This window comes from Orbicella franksi, chromosome 1 (genome assembly GCF_964199315.1).
Source record: "Orbicella franksi chromosome 1, jaOrbFran1.1, whole genome shotgun sequence".
NCBI lineage: Eukaryota > Metazoa > Cnidaria > Anthozoa > Scleractinia > Merulinidae > Orbicella > Orbicella franksi.
In genome coordinates, this window is record NC_138145.1 from 9810657 (window position 1) to 9831918 (window position 21262).

Below are 21262 nucleotides of genomic sequence, written 5' to 3' on the forward strand. Positions count from 1 at the left end.
GTGCGACTTTTATCGTTTCTTGTAAGGTGAACTAAGCCTCTCATTTGATGCCGGAATTATACTCACATACTACTGTCGGTACTCCCTGGGATAGTGCTTCGGCATATTCTTTACTGGTTCTCAGAAACACAAATGATATAGGACGAGAGTACATTAAAGCGGGTTGAAATCGACAATCACAGGTCAGGACCAAAGCTAATACACCAAAAAAAAAAAAACAAAAAAAAAACAAAAAAAAAACACTTTGTATTAACGTGGCCACACCCTGATATTATCGTTTCCTTTTGTCCTTCTTTACCCCTTTTCCTTTCCCGCTCAGGTCAGTTCCCTAGCAGCATCTCTTCGTCAGTCAGGTTCACAGGCTGTCTATATTGAATTGGAACAGTGGTGGTGTTCCCAATGCTTTCCCACGATAAATCAGCGGCATAAGGGGCGATTACTTTTAAAACGCGGAATGTGAGAATTACGTTTTACTCCAACATGGAAATCGCATTTCAACTTTAATTTCGTGGTTACATGATGTTTTTCGATCCAGACGAACGAAAAAGAAAGCATCGATACTTAACGTCAAGTCTGGTCAGTACGCGATTTACATTCATGCTCTCCTAGCAATGAAAACACTACACTTCACTTTTGTTTAAAAAAAAATCCCTTTTATTCCTTTCACATCATATTGCAAGTGTTTTACCTGGGGTTATTGAAAGTCATTAAACACATTGCAGAAAATAAACAATAATATCACTATGATTGGATTTTCTCGTTGCTATATTTTTCTTGAGAAACATTCACTTTTCATTCTGAAAGAGCTCTCTACCTCACCGTCTCACAATGTACGAGTACAAATACAACATAATACAAATATATATAGCTTGTAAAACTCAAACTGCAATGTTGTTGAATCCGGTAATCCACCTGTCACTCGCTAATTATCTGTAAAAAAAAAAAAGAGATAAAATGAGAATTGAGAAATCCATCAGTGCAATATGTACGAAATGGTAAGATGAAACAAGGAGAGCAGAGTAAAGATCTTTTAAAGTTAAACAGTACTGAACTGGTTGTTCATCAGGCCCCGGTTGTTCGAAGGCTGGATAACGCTATCCACCGGATAAATCGCTATTCAGTGGATAAGAGTTAACAAAACAAACCACGCTATCCGCTGGATAGTGATTTATCCGGTGGATAGCGTTATCCATCTTTCAAACAACCCGGGCCATAAACGGAAGAAAATAGTACCATGTTTTAGGCGATAACTAAAATAAATTTTTATGATCAAATACATTTTAAAAACACCGACCTTCGTCTCTTTTCTTACCATTTCCCCCGACAATTCTCTTTTAGAGTAGTTTCTCGTTTTCTTGTCTACTATTGCAAACAGTCCGGCGTGTAATGATTAAAAGCATTAACATTCAAACATGGGCCGGCTTTCGAATTTCCTTACGGTCGAGGCTGGTAACGCGGTAGGAAGAGAAAGAGCCTCAAATCAATCTTTCTTTAAATTATGTATCAGGAGCTTATTGAGCTGGCTATGTGGAATCTGATTTCATAACTCTAAACCTTATATATTCATTAGTTCACATGCTGAAGACGGGTTGTGGGCTGTCACATACTCGTATCTGTTCTACAGTCCGTCGTAATTGTGTATAAGTCATGTCATGAAACAAAAACGTAAATAAATTAACATTGTTTTTTTTCTTTAGAGTTTATTCTTTTTTGTATCACAAGAGTGTAAAAACCCTGCTGATGCCGCGAATAATTTGCAGGCGTATTTATCTTCTAGGTTTTTCGGAACAACTTAAAGCTGACAACATGCCGCACAATTGTCTTCGCTTCTTTTTTAAATTACCTTTGCCAAAAAAATTACGTTTCTGGGCTACGACTCTCTTCCCTGGTTTTCTTCTGTGAAGAATTTTACTCCGTCTCGCGAGGCCTCCATTATCCAAACGCGACACACGTGCACTCTTTGGCTTTGCCACACAGCATTCACGTGAGCAAGCCTTGGTGCAATGCCGAGAACAAATGACTGGACACGGGGAGGAGGAAGCAGTTGGAGTTGATATTAGTGGGGACAGAGAGATTGGGGGAGGCTGGACAGCACTTGACGATTCTTTCTGATCATGTTGATGAAGATGAGTGTCTGGTGTTACCGGTGTCAGCGACTTTGCAACATTTTGATGATGATCCCTTGCACTTGCTAGGCGTCTAAGATTGTCCAATACGGATCTGTCGCAGCAGTGAATTGGGCATGTACTTGCACACCTAGATCTACATACCGCAGGGCACACTGTCGGCCAGGGTTGCTGTTGTGGCTGAAAATATGGTGGTGGTGGTGGTTGCATGTAGTACGCTGGTGGAGCTGGTGCAGGGGGTGGGACATAAAAACGTGTTGCCGGTAACGAAGCAAATTTGGTGCAGCATGCGACGGGGCAGGAGCCCATGCATACGGTGTTACAAACTGCGGGACATGTTGCAGGTGGTCCTGACGCCACTGGGTAGGTCGAGGGCGGTCCTGGAACAACATAAGGTGGAGGGGGTGGAGGGTAAGGAGCAGAAATGTATATTGGAGGAAGGGGTGGAGGAGGTGGAGGTGGAGGCGGAGGCGGAGGTGGTAGAGGGGCAGGGGCGGGAGGAGGGTTTTGAATAACTGGCAGAGGAAGGACGCAACATTCATCAGGACAGGTTGGCTTGCAAGAATGCGCACAGTACGAGGGACAGGAGCTCGTTGAGGTACAACAATGGGCTGGACACGAGTCGTCACACTGTGATTGACAGTTGCCAGGGCAGGGTACATTGACGTGGAAATGAATGCTTTCTGTTGGCTTTGGTTCGGCCGCAACTGTAAATAGACAGTGCGCATGGCACTTTTAGCAATCATGCAATTGAGAGACCAAGAAGTAGTACTCACCAGAATCTAAGTGTTCTCTAATAAGTCTGGAATGAAGGAGAAGTGAGCCTATACAAGACTGTGTTAACTTGCGGCCTGTCTGGCGTTTATTTTCTTGCATGAGACAATCACCATTATATGGTTGCAAAGTAACTGCTATTTTAACTCTAAAACAAGTCTGAAAACTTCACTGTGCATTTTAGTACGTCGAGCAGTCGCCGTTACGTCCTAACTAAAACCGTGGCAGTCCGTCTGTTTGAATAAAAGGGCTCACTTTGCCTTCAGTGCATTTACACTACAATTAAATTTGCTTTCTTTCATATTGCTAACGACAATAAATGGAATTGCGTGTTTTGATGTTGTTTGCTCACTTCCTTTATGAATGAGGTGCATTAAACTTGAACCCTCCAATACAGTGTAATGTTGAATTAAATGTAGCCCCATAAAAAAGATTTTCACTTTTGTGTATTTCAGTCTTGTACAGAAGTGTGCATCGTTACGTGGAACATAGTTGGCGTAGTTTAGTGTATGTTGGTTTCAAGGTCTGTCAATCTTAAAGCTAAGAAAAGCTAATACAAATCTGTAGGTTTTAGCCGCAGAATAGTGATTGATGCCTTTAATATAAGACAAGAATACCAACCTGTTCTTATGACATTGTCCCAACCCCAATATGGCGAAAGAATATGTTTACACGTTTATTGGAAGAGAAAGGAACGCTAGCAAGTGGGCTGCTACCCTCTCTAAGCTCCCGCTTTAAATCCTATTCTTAAATTTAAGTCCTTAGAAGATCAAAAGCGACTCTATACACTGCTAACCTTTCACTTTACAGAAGCCCCATTTGCCGTCCCGGTCATAACTGTATGTTGTACCGCACCATGGCTTGACTTGGTCTCCTCGAATGCAGTGATGATACATCATGCCGTTGTACGTGAAGGGAAACTGACAGCATGCTCCGTGAGCATTTCCACCGTACGTGTGATGGCAATCTAGACACCATGCAGACAAGTTAGCAGTTTTAGTTCAAGCATCAGAGCCAGTATCATCGGCATTTCAGTTTTAGCGTCTTTAAGAAATTGTCAATCTGTAATTTTTAATTAACAACTGGTAAATGCTTAGAGGTTATGCTTATTTAATGGGAAGAACCTAGTCCCAATCAGGAGAGAGGTCACCCCAATGTTTTTGAAAAAAAAAAGAAAATAAAACAAAAATGTTATTTCTGAAGTTCTGGTTAAACATTGATTGGAATAAAAGTTTTGCTTTCTTTCGTTTTTATAGTTTTAGCGGCCATTGGCTGGTGAAACATTTGTGTTTCTCGCTTTTTATTTTCTGGGACGTGAATTCTGGAAGGCTTTTACTTACTTCCACAGTAACCCCATTTATTGTCCGTGTCGTAGTCTTTCGTGGTAGCGCACCACAGCCTTCTACTGTCAACGTTTGAACAGCTGTTGTAATCTTCTCCATTGTAGGTGAATGGGAACATACAGCAAGCTCCTTCTGAGTTTCCACCATGCGTCGGAGTACATCCTAGCACTGACAAAAACCAAAAGATATTCAAATGCAAATAGAACCTGGTGACGCGCGGATTAAATAATGGCAATTTCCAGATCTGTTGGTGGCGATGAAACATGACTTGCACAGGTAGTTTCGGTGTACATGTATTGTTCCTTTTCTCCCAACATGCTACCTTTTATTCATGGTCGTTTTTAGTTTTTTTGTTTACATTTTGTCTAGATCACTAGGAACGAGATTTCCCATTTTTTAAAACCGTCGCTGTACCTGCTACCCAATGTTGACTTTTTACTGCATAACAGTCTTCTTAACTTCTCTTCTTTAAAGCCCTTTGCTAAAATGACTTGCTTTGACAATAAGGACTATTCAATATCCTGTCATTACAGCAATGAAATGATCTGAAAAGCTTGTTGCCCTTAATTATTGAGGAAACTATACAGAATGTTCCATTGCGCAAGTCAATCTTGATCCGCACAGTTTTTTTAATCAACTTTTCAAGTGAACGTATGGTGTATTATAAACATCAGAAACAAGTGATTTATCTGTTTATCTCAAAACTCACAATATCTTCAATGCCATTTAAATACAATAAATAACAGTTGCCACTGCGACGACCATCCTGAAAATGGATTCTTCTTATAATCGGCTTCAACAACGGAACTTTGCTTTATTCCCTTCAAACTTCCAAACAATTCTCACTTAACTGACTTACTGATTTTGCCTGAAAAAAGTATCTATGTATAGCATTATATACAAACCGGCAATGTTCCAAAACAACACTATAGCACACTGTTTACCCTTAAGAAAGATTACGATCAGAAAATGCTCTATCATTTTAGCTTATCTGCGATTGCCACCAACGTGGTACTTTATATGTTTTTTGGTTTGGCCTTTATGTGTGTTCCTTTTTGGAATTCCTCCCTTTCTATCCGAATTAGCTCTTGAATTAGTAGCATGTAACGTCTTTTTCTCCATAACGGCATATTCTGGCTCAGTATCGTCATCAGAATCGTTAAAAGGTATATCATCATTGTCATCTTCACTATCGCTGTTTACATCGTTTCTTCCAAACGGGGAATTCCTTTGGCCTAAATCATTAAGATCATTCCGATCAATTTCAACGGGGACGTTGTACATCATGTTGCCAGGCGCTTGGTTGTTAATCTCGTTTTTCTGGTAATTTTCATTTTGCATTCCGTTAGACAGCTGGTCTTCCTGGTTTCCCTGGAGGTACATCATTTGTTGGCCATCTCCAGGGCTGTCTTGTAGCGTATTTCCATCTTCGGTGAAGACTAGCTTAGAGAGCACATTCTGCAGCTGGTTAAGCAAACCAGAAGCTTGAACTGGCTCTCCGTTCGGGAACGCCTCTGAGTTTAATTCTCCTCCATAATCTGAAGCTGTAGGTGCTGTTGGTGCTATTAGTCCTGTTGGTGTTGGAGCTGTAGGTGAAAGATCTTCAGCTCCTTTATTTTTCTTCAGAAGTAGCATAATAAGTTGCCGGGCTTGCTCGAACAGAGCTTGTTCTTTAGACACTTGGGCCGCCAGGTCTGTTTGCTGCTTGGCCAAGAAACTTTGTTGAGTTTGGATCTCAGCTATTTGCTTCTTAATAAGTTCGATATCGATCATAGTTTGCTGATTGACTGGTGGCTGAGATGTCGTCGGCGGTGCTTGGGTTGCGTTGGAAGTGGTGATTGTAATATTGACATCATCGTTATGTGAATGATTCAGTCCAGCTCTAACTGGACTAGGCGTGGCAACAGCATCATGCGTAGTGCCAGTCTTCGTCATGGCTTCCTCCTCTCGTGTCAGTAAACTTTCCAAATGTTCCTGCTGATCCTTAAGTTCGTCTTGCTGTTCTTGCAAAAGCTTTAAGGCATTCTCTTTTCTCCGGAAATGCTGATAATTGTTCAGCATCTTGTCAATAAAATTGACCCGCTCGTCCTTCAACGATTGGCCTTTTTGCTTTGCCTTATGGCCATCAACACTGTATTCTTTCATCCATTTCGTAAACAAACGTTTTATTTTATTCATCTCTTTAGATCCAATATGTGGATGCGAAAATTTCTTCTGTCCTTTTCTATCCTGCAGACGAGCAGTGATCTTTTTTGCGTCCACCTTGGCTGCGTCTCTATTGTCAGGATGACAAGTACATTTCTCGTGACACTTTCCATTGTCCCGGCCATCACATTCCATGAGGCAATTGCAGCTTTCCCGATTGACCTTTGGCCTTTCCAAGGAAGGCATTGGTATTTCTTCATGTTTTAGAGCGTTTAGGGATTGAATTTCGTCATATCTTGCGGGACTACAGCATACGATTGGACAAGTCGGATGACATGGCGAGTGCGACGTGTGACAAATGGGGGCGCAAGGTTTTAATTTACCTGAAAAGAACGCAGCTTTTCAGACAAGTTTCATGTTCCATTGATATACAAGAAAATGCAACAATTAGGAAAATAACACCTTACCTTTTGTGTTCTGCCTCCAAACACAGTGCTGTGAAACTGCTTGCTGCAGCCGCGAAATCCATCTCTATTATCTCAGTTTTTGGTTTCCAAACCGTCGAAAACTCGTTCGCTCTTTGCAGCAGAATATCGTACTCTTTGCAAATACTTTTGGATGCACAATTAACTACATAGATTCTCGTGCTAATCGGCATCGTGCATTGTAAAGGAATATCATCTTCAGCGGGTCTTAGGTCCTTTTTTTAACTTTTTTCATTCCAATTTGCTTATGAACACTTTCGCGGCTGAGCGAGTCAGTTGCCCAGAGCATTGCGTTTTTGACGCAGGACATTAGGCAAAGCTACGTGCCTATAACACGAGATTCCATGTTAAGTTATGTAATTGCTATTTTGTTTTTTTGCGCACTTAGACTGCAAGGGCTAGAAATAATATAATAGAGTCCAATAGACAGAAATCAGAAGGAGAGGGACAAAGCAGTCAGTCACTAACTGGCTCCTGAGTGCACTGAAAGATCTTTATAAAATGAAATGGAAAATCTACACTAGTTGAATATAGACAGAGAATAATAGCAACCATTAACAACCTCATACTCAGGCATTCCCTGAAAATAATGACATCAGTATTTCTCGGAGCAAACCCATAAAAGCGGTTCATTGTGCTTACATTTTCGATTTAGGCTAGGTTGAATGGCATGTCGAGAGATGACATATCAAAAGACAATCGCTCTGCACGTAACACTGAAAACACTGCATGAACGAATATTTAGTTCGGGCAGCTCCATGCAGCGTGAAGCCAGCTTATGCAAAAGATCCCACCCCACAAACCAAAATGAAAGACCAATTCAAAAATATTAAAGGCTAGAAATAATTGGTCTATTTACCATCAGGGTGGTAGTGGAAGTGATAGTGTACATCTTTTCCACCTGAAAAAGAAACAAATAAAAGAGAAACATATAAGACCTCGTGCTTTAATTTAACGCGAGAGAGCAAAAGATCATTTGGAATATACTGACAAACTGATAAAAACGTATTTTGGTTCGTTCTGTATTACAAAATGTTTGAATATTAATTCGTCTTATGTTTTATGATATTATCAAACACTCACCAGTCGGCGGAGTGCTTCCAGGCGGAGGGGCAGCTACAAAAAAAATGAATTAATTAAATAAATAAAAATAGAAAATTAAAATTAGGCAAGACTGAGACCACTTAGAACACGTAACGCTACAACGACATGATAGAGTCCAAAATGAAAGCCGAGATGCAGCTATGAGAAACTTTGGCTTTGGTTGGGTTTCATCAGCACAGTACAGGAGCAAAAAATAGAGCACCCAATACGAGGGCCAAATGTCCACTAAGTGCCTATGTAACGACCTCAGATGAAACTCAAATCCAAATGTTCGGGTTTGGTCAACTTCACATGCACAGCGGGATTGTGGATATAATGTCTATGTCGCGAACAAACACTGTCTTGCAGGAAATGCATGGCCAATACAATCATAAACATGAAAAGCATATTGGGTCGATCATCTGTTAACTTTTCTTAATTTCGCTATTTCGCGAGTACATACGTGTATATCGTTTGAAATCAGTGGGCACGAAGCCCAGAGAAAAGATCTTTGTGAAATAAGGTTTACGGTTACAATCGTTATTTTCAGGTAAATAAGCTTTGGTTATTGCTCATTATAATTTTTTGCTCTTTAAAACAAAAGTGTTCAGAAAAGAGTAATTCCATTTTAATAATAAGGTTAACTCATTTCAATTACCATTCACTGCGTATTTCACGAGTTTGCTCCATTATTAAGTTATTTACGTTAAGCAACAACCGTTAAATAATAACAGATTAAACTTTTATGAAGCTCATTTTCCCTAAAACTACAGCGTCTACCTGTCAGTAACTCTCTTCCCAAGAAACATCACTTACCTGTGACTGGAACGGGCGGTGGCTGCTGTGGTGGTGGGGCTGGTGGGGGTGCCACTGGTGGCGCTGCAGGAGGGGCTAGCGAAGGTGGTGGAGACGGCGGCGGCGGTGGTGGTGGGGCTAGCGGTGGTGGCGGCGGTGGCGATGGTGGTGGTGGTGATGGTGGTGGGGAAGGTGGAGGTTGAGGTGGAGGTCCTGCTGGTGGTGGAGCTGGTGGAGCCATTGCTGGGGGCTCTGCTGGCGGTGGAGGTGGTGGCGGTGGTGGTGGCGGCGGCGGCGGTGGTGGTGCAGGTGGTGGTGCAGGGGGTGGTGCAGGCGGTGGTGCAGGTGGAGGAGGAAGTGGTGGGGGAGCTGGAGATGCTGGAGGTGCTGGTGGCTGCCCTGCAGGAGCCGTTGGTGGTGCTGGTGTTATCTGTGGAGGGGCGGCTGGTGGAGGTGACGGTGGCGCTGGACTCGGCGCTTAAATGACAAAAGATAAAATAAATTTCTCACTGGAGAATAACTTTATACAATAATTTAATATGAAGTTATCAAAATAGAGCAGATCAATCAAACCTATTGCAGTTTTCAAGATACGACCTCATAATTATATTCAACAACTCGGATAACGCTAAAAACGCATGTAATAAGGAACTGGTTTGTGTTTACCTTACACACATTCCACGCACATTCCACACGCATTCATTCATACGCTCGTTCCACGCATATTTCAATCATCATGATTATCTGGTTGTTTTGAAAACGGCAAGGATTGACCACGTGACTGGCGTGGGTACAGCTGCCTGCTCTTCTCAAAAGAGTTCAGTCATGCTAACAAACATCTCATGTTGAGAGTGAAATTTACATTTAAAATTTATGTTTAAAAGCTCAATTAGCATTCTATTTCGACGGTTAGGCCCACCGTCTACGCTAATCCGTGACGAAAACGGAGCTTTTGAAAAACGCTCTTCAAACCGAAGGAATTTGAAAACACAGGCTTTACGTTTTAGCATGGACGAAAATCATTTTGAAAACGAAGCTTTTCGAAAACGTTGACGTCACGATAATGCGTTTTCCTCAAACACAAATCCAATCTGACCTGAGATTGTTGCGTTTTCAAATTTCTCCGGCATAGTGTGAAAGGGACCTCAGTTTAAGAAATTATCTTTTTGACCAAAACAAAGGTCATAATCTACCCATTCAAAAATAACGTGTTGCTCGCAACTTGGTCTTTAGTCGTGGCTTGTCACGTGAGGAAAAACCAATATTATTCGGTAGGTTCTGATTGGTCTTTGGTTTAGAGTGGTTTTCAATTGAGTCATAAATTCAAAACCAAATCAATTACCTACCAGTTAGACCACTAAGCTCTCAAATCGTAGGAAAACCAAAATCAAAACCAAAGTAATTGCCTCGTTACGTTAGATACTCAGAATATTGAATAATGTTCTATATCTAATTGCATTAAGATCAGCTAGAGGTAAATATTCCTATCACGTGATCTTGCCAAAGTAAAACCATACGTCGAACAGAGTCGTTGCTAGGCATGGAAAGAAAGTGACGAACTTTGATAGATTGCCAATTTTTTAGACCAATGTTTCATGTATAAATTTACAACCTTATGGTGGTTTGAAGGTTTTACGATAAAAGGAGAATTTACGATGAAAACATTGGTGGATGGCACACTTTGCTAAGTCCATCTTTCAAGCCATCGTAACATCTTTCACGTGACCATTTAGGCCCTATTCATTGGAGACAAAATTAACATAATTCTGGGAATAAAGTATATCTTTACGATGCTTAAGTCCAGTTTTTGGCTTCGAAACTCACCTGGTACACCAGTTACTTGAACGTTAATATATTCCGAGCAGTCAGTTCTAGGCATAACTGAAATGGTTTTGTCACCATCCAAGTGAAGTATGAGCTGTCCGTAAAGATCTTTTGCTCTAAAAGTGATAAACTTGTGAAGGTCAGGGTTTTTGAACGTTAGTCTTATTTTGAACTCATCCCCAGTAACTTGCCATCCCGTTGCTTTCATGTGTGATATAAGGTGGAACGGATGACCAATCATGTTGATGAAACGAAGTGCAATACATTTGCCTGTGAAACAAAGTGATATTTTTTTGTTTAATGGGAGGTTCTATTTAAGCCCTTATCATACAGGTTAAGAAATTTCTTCCGCTTTATAGGTTAATAATACATTCACTTTCACGAAATAGTTGTAAAGCACCCGAGAGGTTATTGTTATAGATTTTCCCAATAGGGAATAGTACATTCAGAAACAAGATGCGAACGTTTTTGTCCCACAGTATGTGCAAAAAACATTGTGTTCTTTGGATGGCTAAGACTTTTAAACATTCTAAAATGCCTTTTGGCGTAAAAACAGGAATGGGATAACTACATGTAAGGCAAACTATTAGCCAGATTAAGAATGGGAAAGTTGGAGTTGACTGAAGAAAACAAACGCCCTTCGTTAAAGCATGTTATGAATAAAACATTTTAAAAGTGGCGTCGTTCATGACCCATGTAAAGTAATTATCCTGATTACTTCCTGGCGGTCCGGAGGGATATACAGGTTTTCCAGGAACAGTCGGAGGTGGCGGTTCCCCAGGTATACTTGGAGGTTGTCCTGGTGGCCCAGGAGGAATCTCAGGCTGCTCTGGTTCTTGTGGACCTATTGTGTCACAATTTTTGTAGGGATTGTCGTTCATTGCGTATGGGACAGCAATAAAGGAGCTTTCCAGTGCAAATTCGCTTGTGTGATTGTCGAAAGCCGCTGCTGTTTTCCACGAAGATCCAACTTTATCTGAAGCCGTTAAATACCAGCCTTGATGAATCAAGCCAAACGAAAATGTGTCTTTAAGATCCGGACGACGACCAATGTAGAAGGTGGCGTCCTTAGCTGAAAAGGTAATAACAATAACAATAACGATAACGATAACGATAAGGATAACGATAACAATGGTAACTTTATTTAAGTGTCAAATCAAAGAATATGAATACAGATATTTGGAAGTAAGAGTCTTTCCATGAAAGAGAAAACGACAGAAAAAATAGAGAAAAAAAAGTTAATAAATAGCTTCAGTTTCTTTAAACGTTTAACAAATTGTATTTAGTCAGACAGCGATTTGCCCGGGAACTTGGCAGAACGGCCAACGTGAAAAATCGCTTCGTACGCTTGGCCCGAGGTGGGTGCGGAAGGGCGAAAGGGGAGGAGAGGTACCAAACATCGTTTAAACTTAGAGAGTGCCTAAACCGCGTTGCCATCCTTAACATTTCTATACTCCTTCATAAACTAACTTTGGTAGAAAAAGTAACCCTTTCCGCATTTGTTTTCCATATAGAATGGTAGTTCTTTCTCATATCTTCAGTAGGCACATTGCATCCTTTTCATCTAACCTGGTTTTAGTAATCTCTTAAAAATACTTTGATGATTATCCATTCCGGTACGGTGCATTCTTTTGAGACATTTTGAAAAGGGCCTTTAAAAATACCCAAACAGCAGTTTTCCACCATCCAGTTTACATACATACCAACTCACAACATGCCTACCCCTATATACCTTCAGTCGCAAAAAGGTGTTTGTGGACAAGGCCTCCCTACACAGACCATTATAGGGACTAGAACTCCCTCCTTTGAAACATCTGGACTAACGTTAAACAGCGACAAACCTGTCATTATATCATTGGGCCCCGAGGGAAACAGTCCGTTTTGTTTTCCCTCGATTTTCCAAGGCTCTTGGGAGAACAAAACTAATTTAATTGTTTTTCAAGGGACCAGTAATTAAGTGTTTTGCTTTATAGCTGGAGTTTAGTGTAAAGAAATAAGGCAATATGAACCTCTGCTCAGTGGAAGAGCAGGCGATAATTGCTTGATTGTCGCACTCCGGGCAACATTTGGATTTAGGCATTGCCACGTGACAATAAATCAACCAATAAGAGTAATACGTGATCTTGAGCAGCTCTGAGAAATCAGAAATTACTTCTTATTATGATGTATTCACTGAATATTTACCAAAGTTTAAACTCGCGTGGGTTGCTCTAAGCATAAAACCATATTTCTTTTGCCTCAGGAAATAGCCTCGTTTGCAGTAGGACTCCAAAGAGATGGTGTTTCGATCCCGGCTGAACCCGGGAACATGTGCAATGAAGTATTGGCCAGCTGGTCCTATCATAAGGTCTTCACCCTTGACGTATAAGAGTGCGTTCTGTTGGTAATTCTGTGTGGCGGGATGGTTTATAGAGTAAATTAGATACATCGCGCCCTGCCTGACTGAAAAACGAAAGAGAGGAAAAAAACAAAAATCAGCAAATGGCTTCCCACTTCTATGGTCAGAATAATTTGACCCTTCTAAAACAGGAACCTTCATCAGCTGCGGTGCTCCGTGCTTCTGCGAAACTCGCTGTTAGTTACCCTTTTTATATGCCCCGACGTAAAGAGAGTTGGATTACTGAAGTTCCGAAGTTGTAGAGGCACCTTGCATACATGTAGTGTGATTGGTTTCAGTCAAGTGAACTCTCGAAAGAAAATTACTTACAGGATTTTGCTGCTCCACTGCTGGTAACCTCCGTCGCTGCAGTGGCACTAGCTGTAGCCATAGCAGCTGCAGATATAGCGGCTATTGCTCCAGCAGCTCCACCGGCTGATGCTCCTGCTCCTGCTATACTTGCTGCACCTGCTGCAGCTCCGGCTCCAGCTCCGGCTCCGGCACCGGCACCAGCTCCCGCTCCACCTCCTGCACCAGCACCTGCTCCAGCACCCGCCCCGGCAGCGGCAGCGGAAGCGGCAGCAGCAGCTCCACCCCCTCCACCCACAACACCACCCACAATAGGTAGACCAACCGTTACTCCCGCTTCTGCTTCTGCCTCCGCACCGGCTCCTGCTGCGGCTCCACCACCGGCTGCGGCTCCACCACCGGCTTCGGCTCCACCACCTGCCTCAGCTCCTCCACCTGCCTCAGCTCCACCGGCTCCTCCCCCTCCTCCTCCTCCACCACCACCAGCGCCTCCACCAGTGGTTCCTGCCGTGCCAGCTGTACCAGCAGTACCAGCCGTTCCAGCTGTTCCAGCAGTACCACCAGTCGCGGCAGTACCTCCTCCTCCTCCGCCACCGCCTCCTCCACCACCCCCGCCTCCTGCTCCTTGCGTCGGCTTCTCGGTGGGAGGATGCTGACCGAAAATGTTAAAAGTGCCACCACTCTGTACTTGTGCCATTAATATTTTTTGAACAGTTTCCAGCGCTATCATGTGGGCTATTCGTTTACCAGCCTCTTCACCAGCTTTCATCCCCGCCTCCAGTCCAGCTTTTGCCCCGGCTTCGGCTCCAGCCTTAGCTCCCGTCTTTGCTCCTTCCTGGGCCCCGCTGCTGGCTCCTGCCTGGGCTCCTGCGTAGGCTCCAACTGTAGCAGCGTGAACAACTGAATTGTTTCCGGTTATTACAGCTGAATAAAAGGGAAAAATGTGACGTCTTCAGTTCTTTTAAAAACCGTTGACTACACCTCGTCCAGAGAGTGCATAATCCTGTAAAAGAGGCTTCTCTTCTGATTTTTTTTTAAGCCAATCTTGTAGCGATTAATGCAAAAAAAAAAAAAAACAGTTACTTTTAGACCAAAAAAAAACTTGCTATAAACGTTTCATCGAAACCTATTATACGTCTGAAATTTGCTAAAACGAAGGACTATCAAATATTTACTCTGAGAAAATCCCTGAGTATACTTACGAATAGCAGATTCATTTCCACCGGCGTGCGGAATTGAAACACCTGGTATTCCTGACGGTATTCCTGGTATTGAGTTTTTTCTTTCTTTTCCATGGACTGAAATATGAATTATAAATGCAAATTCGTGTTAAGGTTACAGTATACCTTCAGATCGGCAATTTTCTTCAAATTTGGATTTTTGGTTCAAACTAATGGTCGAAGAGTAATCTCTAATTTCTGAAAACAAAATTGAAAAAAACCTAATATTGGCGGAGAAATGGATGTTTTACGTTATGGCCGGAAGTAAAAGTTCCCTCTTGATTGACAGCCCTATAACGTGTATGCAATCAACCGAGACTACTTTCGCGGGAATATTACCGATATGGATACCACGAATTGGCTGGCTACTCAGTTAATCAGCATTGTTAATCCAAGCATTTTTCGTGTTAGATGTAATTCTATTAAGTTATAAGTAAACATGGACCACGGAAAACTCCGTTTACCAGTTCGAAAGAGCGAAGAATGAATAAAAATACATCAATGAGTGAAGAAGCGAAAGTTGGCCTCGCGGATGAAGCTACGGACGTATCAAGCGGGCAAAAAGATCGAGTCAAGAGAAGAGAAAGGTTGTGTAAAATTTGGGAACTCGACAGCGATAACAGCGATGTTTACAGTGACTCTTTTGTTGAGTTCGATACCGATGAATCATCCAACTCATTGAGATCCATTGCAATATTATCCATGCACATTTGCTCTGCCGCGCTTTCTTTTGTTTGTTCTCGTCGCCCAGCTACTCTAACGTTCGTATCCTTTTTCGTCTTCCCCGTTTTGCCAAACCAGCTTCAAGAAAAACCCAGCTGCAGAAAAATTATCTCTCCGCCTTGAGCGCATTGCGAAACGCAAGGTTTTTTTTTTGCAGATTCACGCGTAAATTTCACCGCGAGTTAATGGTAGTAAATTTTCCAAGCGCTGATTGGCTCAGTGATCTGAGAACCCAGTTGAAGGCGTTTGTGGGCGGAGTTTGTTTGCGAAGTAAGATATTTTTCTTAGCGCTGTTTTCTCGGATAAATTTTTTCACTTGAAGCAGACACTTTAAAAAGTTACAACTCAAACGGAATTTGTTTGTTTGCCCTCAAATTTGGACAGTAGCTAGATTAACATATAAAAAACAAAAACGTGTCTGCGAATTGTTTATTTCAAAATTTTTTTTATCCGAGAGCGATTTTTGCACGATCACTTCACATTTTTTTAATCCTATTTCGAAAATGTTCTGAAACTTTTTACTACAATTGAATATGGAAAAACGCAGACACGCTTTTTTAGCGCTTTTTGTCCTGAAACCGAGGAAAAAAATAAATTGGCGAAAAACAAAATTCGCTTTGACTTGTAGCTTCCAAAAGGTGATTAGGACGCTTGCATTTGGTGACCGTGAAAAAATTGGCAATTCATTTTGTTTCAAAATTTTTGGTATGGTTTGATAGCCAGCTCTATAAGCTTTAATTTGATATAGGGGCTTAGGTATCTACAGCTTAAACCGGACGCGCTACATGGCTTGGACGCGAGACACCCCTGAAGGTATACGGTAACCTTAAGTCGCTCAAGTGTGATAATTTACACAATTAATATATTTGCTTGCTTTTGTCCTGGTTTAACCTCATTAAAGGAGATGTACGGCTGGCTGAAGATTTCGGAATAGGAAGACGTTACTTTCATACCTTACTTGCATTCATTGTACAGGTGGACTAAGTAGTGTTTGTAGTAACTCGTGGCGTATTTAAGGAGGTGTCCAAAACAAATAGATGAGTCAAGAAGTGTAACTAAAGCCTTATAGTTTGAAAGGTGTGGAACTTAACTCGTGTAAAGCATAGTTACTAAGTACGTAAAACTGTGGGAGGCAGTATTTTTACCTTGCTAATGATAAAAATATATGGGAAAGTATGGGATTGAGCACCCGACATCATAATAACGCGGCCAGTGCCATGTATACTTAGTTGTGCCTTAAAATAAAAAAAATAGTTAAAACTCTGTGGAAGAGTTAGCACAAATATTAAATACTAAAAAAGCCATCCTCTCATGTATAGCACCTCATTTCGCTGTTAGAACTACCTGGAAAAATATTTCGGGCCACCTGCAGTGGACTTGCAAGACCCCATGCAAGGCAGCTGGTAAAATTCTTATCCGGTTTTGCTATGGGACCAATTCTTGGGCTACCTAACATTCAGTCCAACATTCCAATCTGCACTCTAATGCTGACCATTAGATCACTGCGCTTATCATGTTACTAGCTTTTCCTGTTCGCATGGAACTGTTTCGCGCGATTAGTTTCATAAGTGGTTGGTGTTGACACCACTAACCTCCGGCCAGGATGGAAATTTAGTTTCCACGAATAAAATAATCCTGTCCTAACCAGAGTAATGGTTCTGGAAGGTTATAAACATTGAAAAATGTAAATAGTTTTCTGTAAATAGGCACTAAAAAGTTTTATTTCTTTGTCTTTATGATCCCTTATGTGAGCCTGGAGGCAAACATGTTCTTAAACTGCACCTACCTATCTACCCTCTCAAGTCTTTTCACGCTTGATTAACTTTTAATTTGTTTATATCCTTACTTTGTATTTACATCTTAGGCAGATCAAGATAGCTTAATTGTTAAGTGTCCTGACTTCAATCATTTCTTATAACTTGTGATAATTATGAGCAGCAATACCGTCAAAATAATTATTATGATACAGTTTTGCATAACAAATTAAGTAAACCCTTACTTTTGGCTAAATAATAAAATAATTGCTCCCCCCAGGCCAGGGAATTGGCCAGGGCTCGAACCCGGACCACTCGACAGGAGGGCAACGCAATTGCCACAAGGCTAGCGTGCATGTTTTGAACTGTTAATTCTTGACTACTGAGTAAAGGAAATACCGTAAAATCCCACGTGAAAGTCCTGGGCTTATATAACTCCATAAGGGGTTTTGGGTGGACTCATAAACGGGCGGGAGGGGGGCTTATATCCGGGGGCGCATATCAGCAGAATAAAAACGGAACGACGAGAAAAAACGTATCTGAGAAACGAATTGAAGCTAACATACAATTCCATTTAGAGCTGTTACCTTATTACCCATTACCGTATTAATCTATTACCCTATTAGCCTATAACCTTCGATTAAAAATTTTGATCTTTGTAAAAAAAACGTAAAAGGAACGCACTTATACTTTATATGGACTTATATGAGGAATAATATCTTTGTTAGCAAATAGAAGGGCTTACATTCGGGAGGGGGGAGGGCTTATAACCGGGGGGGGCTTTAACGTTGGATTTTACGGTATTGATAACGATAAATTTAATTCTTTGAATTCTAAGTACCCGATGCTTCAAAATGCCAGGATTGTGTTGAATTATTGCTTTTTTTTTTTGTAATTTGCCATAGTGAAAGAACATGACTGCATTTGCTAGATGAGGTTCACTGGTTTTTCAGTGTTTACCGTTGTGAGCTACACTCCATAAATAAAGTTGATTATTATTATTATTATTATTATTACTATTATTAAAAGGTGCAAGTTTGGCTTCCTTTTATTTTGTGCCAAGCCAAGATTAATACTTACGTCTAAAATTTGTGACATTTAATTTAGCAGTATACAACTCGGACCACAGAAGCTTAACAGGTAAGACTCCCCCCTGCAATATAACTGTCCACGCTGAGGAAATGTTCATCATTACACGGAAAGAGTTAACTTTACTTTGAAACCTGGATTAAAATTCAGTTACTAATTAAGGGATGAAACTTCATTTTTTGGCTGCACCGAGGGACACCTGTGATTACATTACTTGTGATTGTTAGGAACGTAGACTCGATGACAGAAATTCTACCCAAACTAATGAACTGCAGATCAACGGTTAAATGTTTTGGCTGACAGGTTAGTCTCAGATTCCGTAAAATATATGGCCACCCGTGATCCAAGCGTAACTAATAACCTTCTCTCTTTATTTGAAAACACTCTAAGCTGCAATGTTTACTCTCTTTTAACGGGGTAAGTACCTTTGAAGGACAAATAAGAAAATGGACTATGTGGAGAGCCCGTGCTCTAGTTTCTGGGAACGATAAAACTGGATTGTTTGTGGCAGGTATAAGCCATTTAGGTCGGTTAAAAACGTCGCCATTTATCTGACATCTTTGAGAGAAGCCAAATCGCCTCCGGCTATGGTCAGAAGTGTTTATCATTTTGTACTGTTTACAATTTCAGTTTATTTTAGGAATCTTCCAGGTGTAAGAACCAGTGATTCAAACCAAGCAAAAAATTCCACCTACCAATCGCACGGTGTCTTGCTCCATTGAAACGGCCGTGTGGTTTGGGCTTTCTTCCAGCACTGATCAGCGTCAATGTTAAAACGATGAACACACAGAAACCTCGAAGAATTTTCATCTCTTAAACGCCTATCTTTTCAAAAAACGCATCAATGTACAGAAAGCCAACATGGAAATTACCAAGAAACAATAGATATGACAATATTTGCGCTGAATTTCAAAGCAATGTCGGCTCGCGGGGGTGGATAAGTGAAACGTCGTTACCTGCTGAGATTCATTCTCCTGTCGTCTTTGAGTGACGTAATCATACCGTGGTATCAGTTTTGGTTTGCCAGACTTTCTTCATCAGCTAAACGTCATTAAAAACATACTTTATGCGAATAGGTCCTTTTTTAAATTCTTTGTAACTTCTTCCGTCTCAGATTGCGGGTTATTCAGCGATCTTTCTTGGAGAAGTTATGTTGCGCTCTTTAATGAAAAAAGCATCTCAATTATTCTTTTTGGCATAGCACCGGTCGTCTATTGTTTGATACCTGCTCGTTCCTGTTCTTTCCATTCATTTAATTATTCAAGCAGTTGCAAACGACAGTGTAGACGAAACATCGGTTTTTTTTTAAACGTTATCTCAAACAGTCGATGTTCTCCAAAATGGTTTTTGCTGTGGTTGTTGTAAGTTTAGTTTTCAGGAAAGCGTTTAAAGATGAGAAGTTTTTGACGCTTAAAATGCCACTTTAAAAGAGAATAAATATGGGCTATTCAAATATATTTTGCTCCTATCACTAACAACACTAACTATTGTCAGGTAGTGAATGAGGTCAAGAGCCCGTGAGATAAGTATCTTTGATGTTATGCTGAGAGGGCACATATATGACAATATTTCCAGACTGCGGAACACACTTTTCAACCACAATATGTTCAATGGAGAAATAACCACTGCGTAAAATAAACAATTCAGTTACAATGGCTACCTGTTGCACTATTTCGCATCTTTTCAGACCAACACTTTGCAGCACATAAACAGAATTTTTCTTTTATATTATAGACTTTTAACCAGTATCATCGGGGGGTAATGGGCAGTAATATTCTGGCGACTCATAAAACCAGACATTGAATAAAGTACCTTGTTTAGCAAGATGTCGAGAACGTTAAAAAACCCCAAACTTCTAGTGAAATCTCTTTAAAAAGACCCTTTTTAGCACTTAAGATTCTGAAGGCGCTTGTGACCTTCTCGCTTGAGTGCACTTACCAAGGTCCAGGGAACTTGCAGCTGGGCTTCACGGTTTATACCATGACATAGAAAATACAGCCAATCAGAATAAAGGAAAGCCGTTGTACATTCCGCGGTATTACACCCAGCCTTCCCGTCGTGCATTACGCGTATGTTTCATTGATTTTGTTGACCAAAGTATTTCAGTTCTATTGCATGGTATATAAAATAGTTATAGAACGCTCTCTCTTGGTACACCTTGGAATATCTCATTTGTCACTTGTAAACAAATACAAGTACATCGTGGGATATATCATGGTATACCACTCGAAAACGTTACATAACTAGTATTTATTCGACAATTTGTTCCAAGACGTTCTGATTAACAAGTATAGACTAAGAACCCTGGTTTTACCTGACTGAGTCACTATATACTCGTAATTGTCCAGAAATGATCATTGCGTGGCGCGATCTTGCCCGGGTACTATCGGGGGTTTTAGTTCACCACGAAATTTTCTCCGACTCTTATTGGTTAAAATTGTTCACGTGACGCAATAGTGTTCATCTGCACAGAGATTCCATCAGCCCCTATAGTCCACCACTAATTTTTCTCCGATTATTAGTTTAAACTGATCACGTGACGCGATAGTGTTCATCCGCGGCGAGACATCAACCCAAAGCGCCCGTCCGAGGAAAATACCCGGATGGATGGTACTCGTCCGTGAAAATTTTTCTGCAAACAAGCAGGCTTATAGAAAATAAACGATTGAAATTGTGGGTTTGAAAGTGGGTTTTTGTCTGTTTTCTTTTTCTAATTTTACATTTGGCGTTCACAGGTTTCATCTAAAAAAGTTGAAAATAATTCAATAAAATTTTTGAACTGGCGCTTAGTGGTGAACAATAAAGACAATAGGGTACTTACATGTATGTCTCGGAACTATCGGTCTTATAGTTGCCCCTTGGAAATTTGATGTTCTTAAAACTAACGTATTTGCCCGAGAAGGGAAGCTTGTAAGAACATCAAAGGTGCGATTAGGTGTAATCCCAGTTTCTAAGTCCTCTAATTTCTTTAGATCTTCGGAAGCGAGAACAAGTTAAAATGAAAACCGTGGCGGGTTGAAAGAGAGAAAATCCAAGATGGTGGTGGTTGTGGGAAGAAGAAGGAAACAGTAACGGCTCAGGTGGAAAAAATACTTATTCAGCGGACTTGAAAATGGTCTGAACCGTATTACACAGCTTTTTTCCTCAGTCTGAAAGAAAGAGCTGGACCAAAATACTCGAACTATTGCCTTCTTTTATTTCCTATCCTACTGATC

General features: G+C 41.0%; 1 protein-coding gene across 2 annotated transcripts; it reads right to left on the reverse strand.

The window, feature by feature from the left end:
• Window positions 1-862: 862 nt before the first annotated feature.
• LOC145488885 (uncharacterized) lies at window positions 863-19269 on the reverse strand. Of its 2 annotated transcripts, XM_081467722.1 has the most exons (13): window positions 18743-19269; window positions 14464-14559; window positions 13283-14185; window positions 12760-13017; window positions 11294-11647; window positions 10576-10845; window positions 8773-9228; window positions 7957-7989; window positions 7733-7774; window positions 4241-4411; window positions 3697-3867; window positions 1844-2833; window positions 863-930 (listed from the first exon to the last, which is right to left on the reverse strand). In XM_081467722.1, the coding sequence occupies exons 1-13, from the start codon at window positions 18855-18857 to the stop codon at window positions 923-925; spliced, it is 3867 nt and encodes a 1288-aa protein (XP_081323848.1). In that variant the 5' UTR covers window positions 18858-19269; the 3' UTR covers window positions 863-922. The 2 variants fall into 2 exon arrangements, with proteins under 2 accessions (XP_081323848.1, XP_081323840.1); XM_081467714.1 differs by lacking the exons at window positions 863-930; window positions 1844-2833; window positions 3697-3867; window positions 4241-4411 and adding an exon at window positions 4505-6771.
• Between the last annotated feature and the right edge of the window lie 1993 nt (window positions 19270-21262).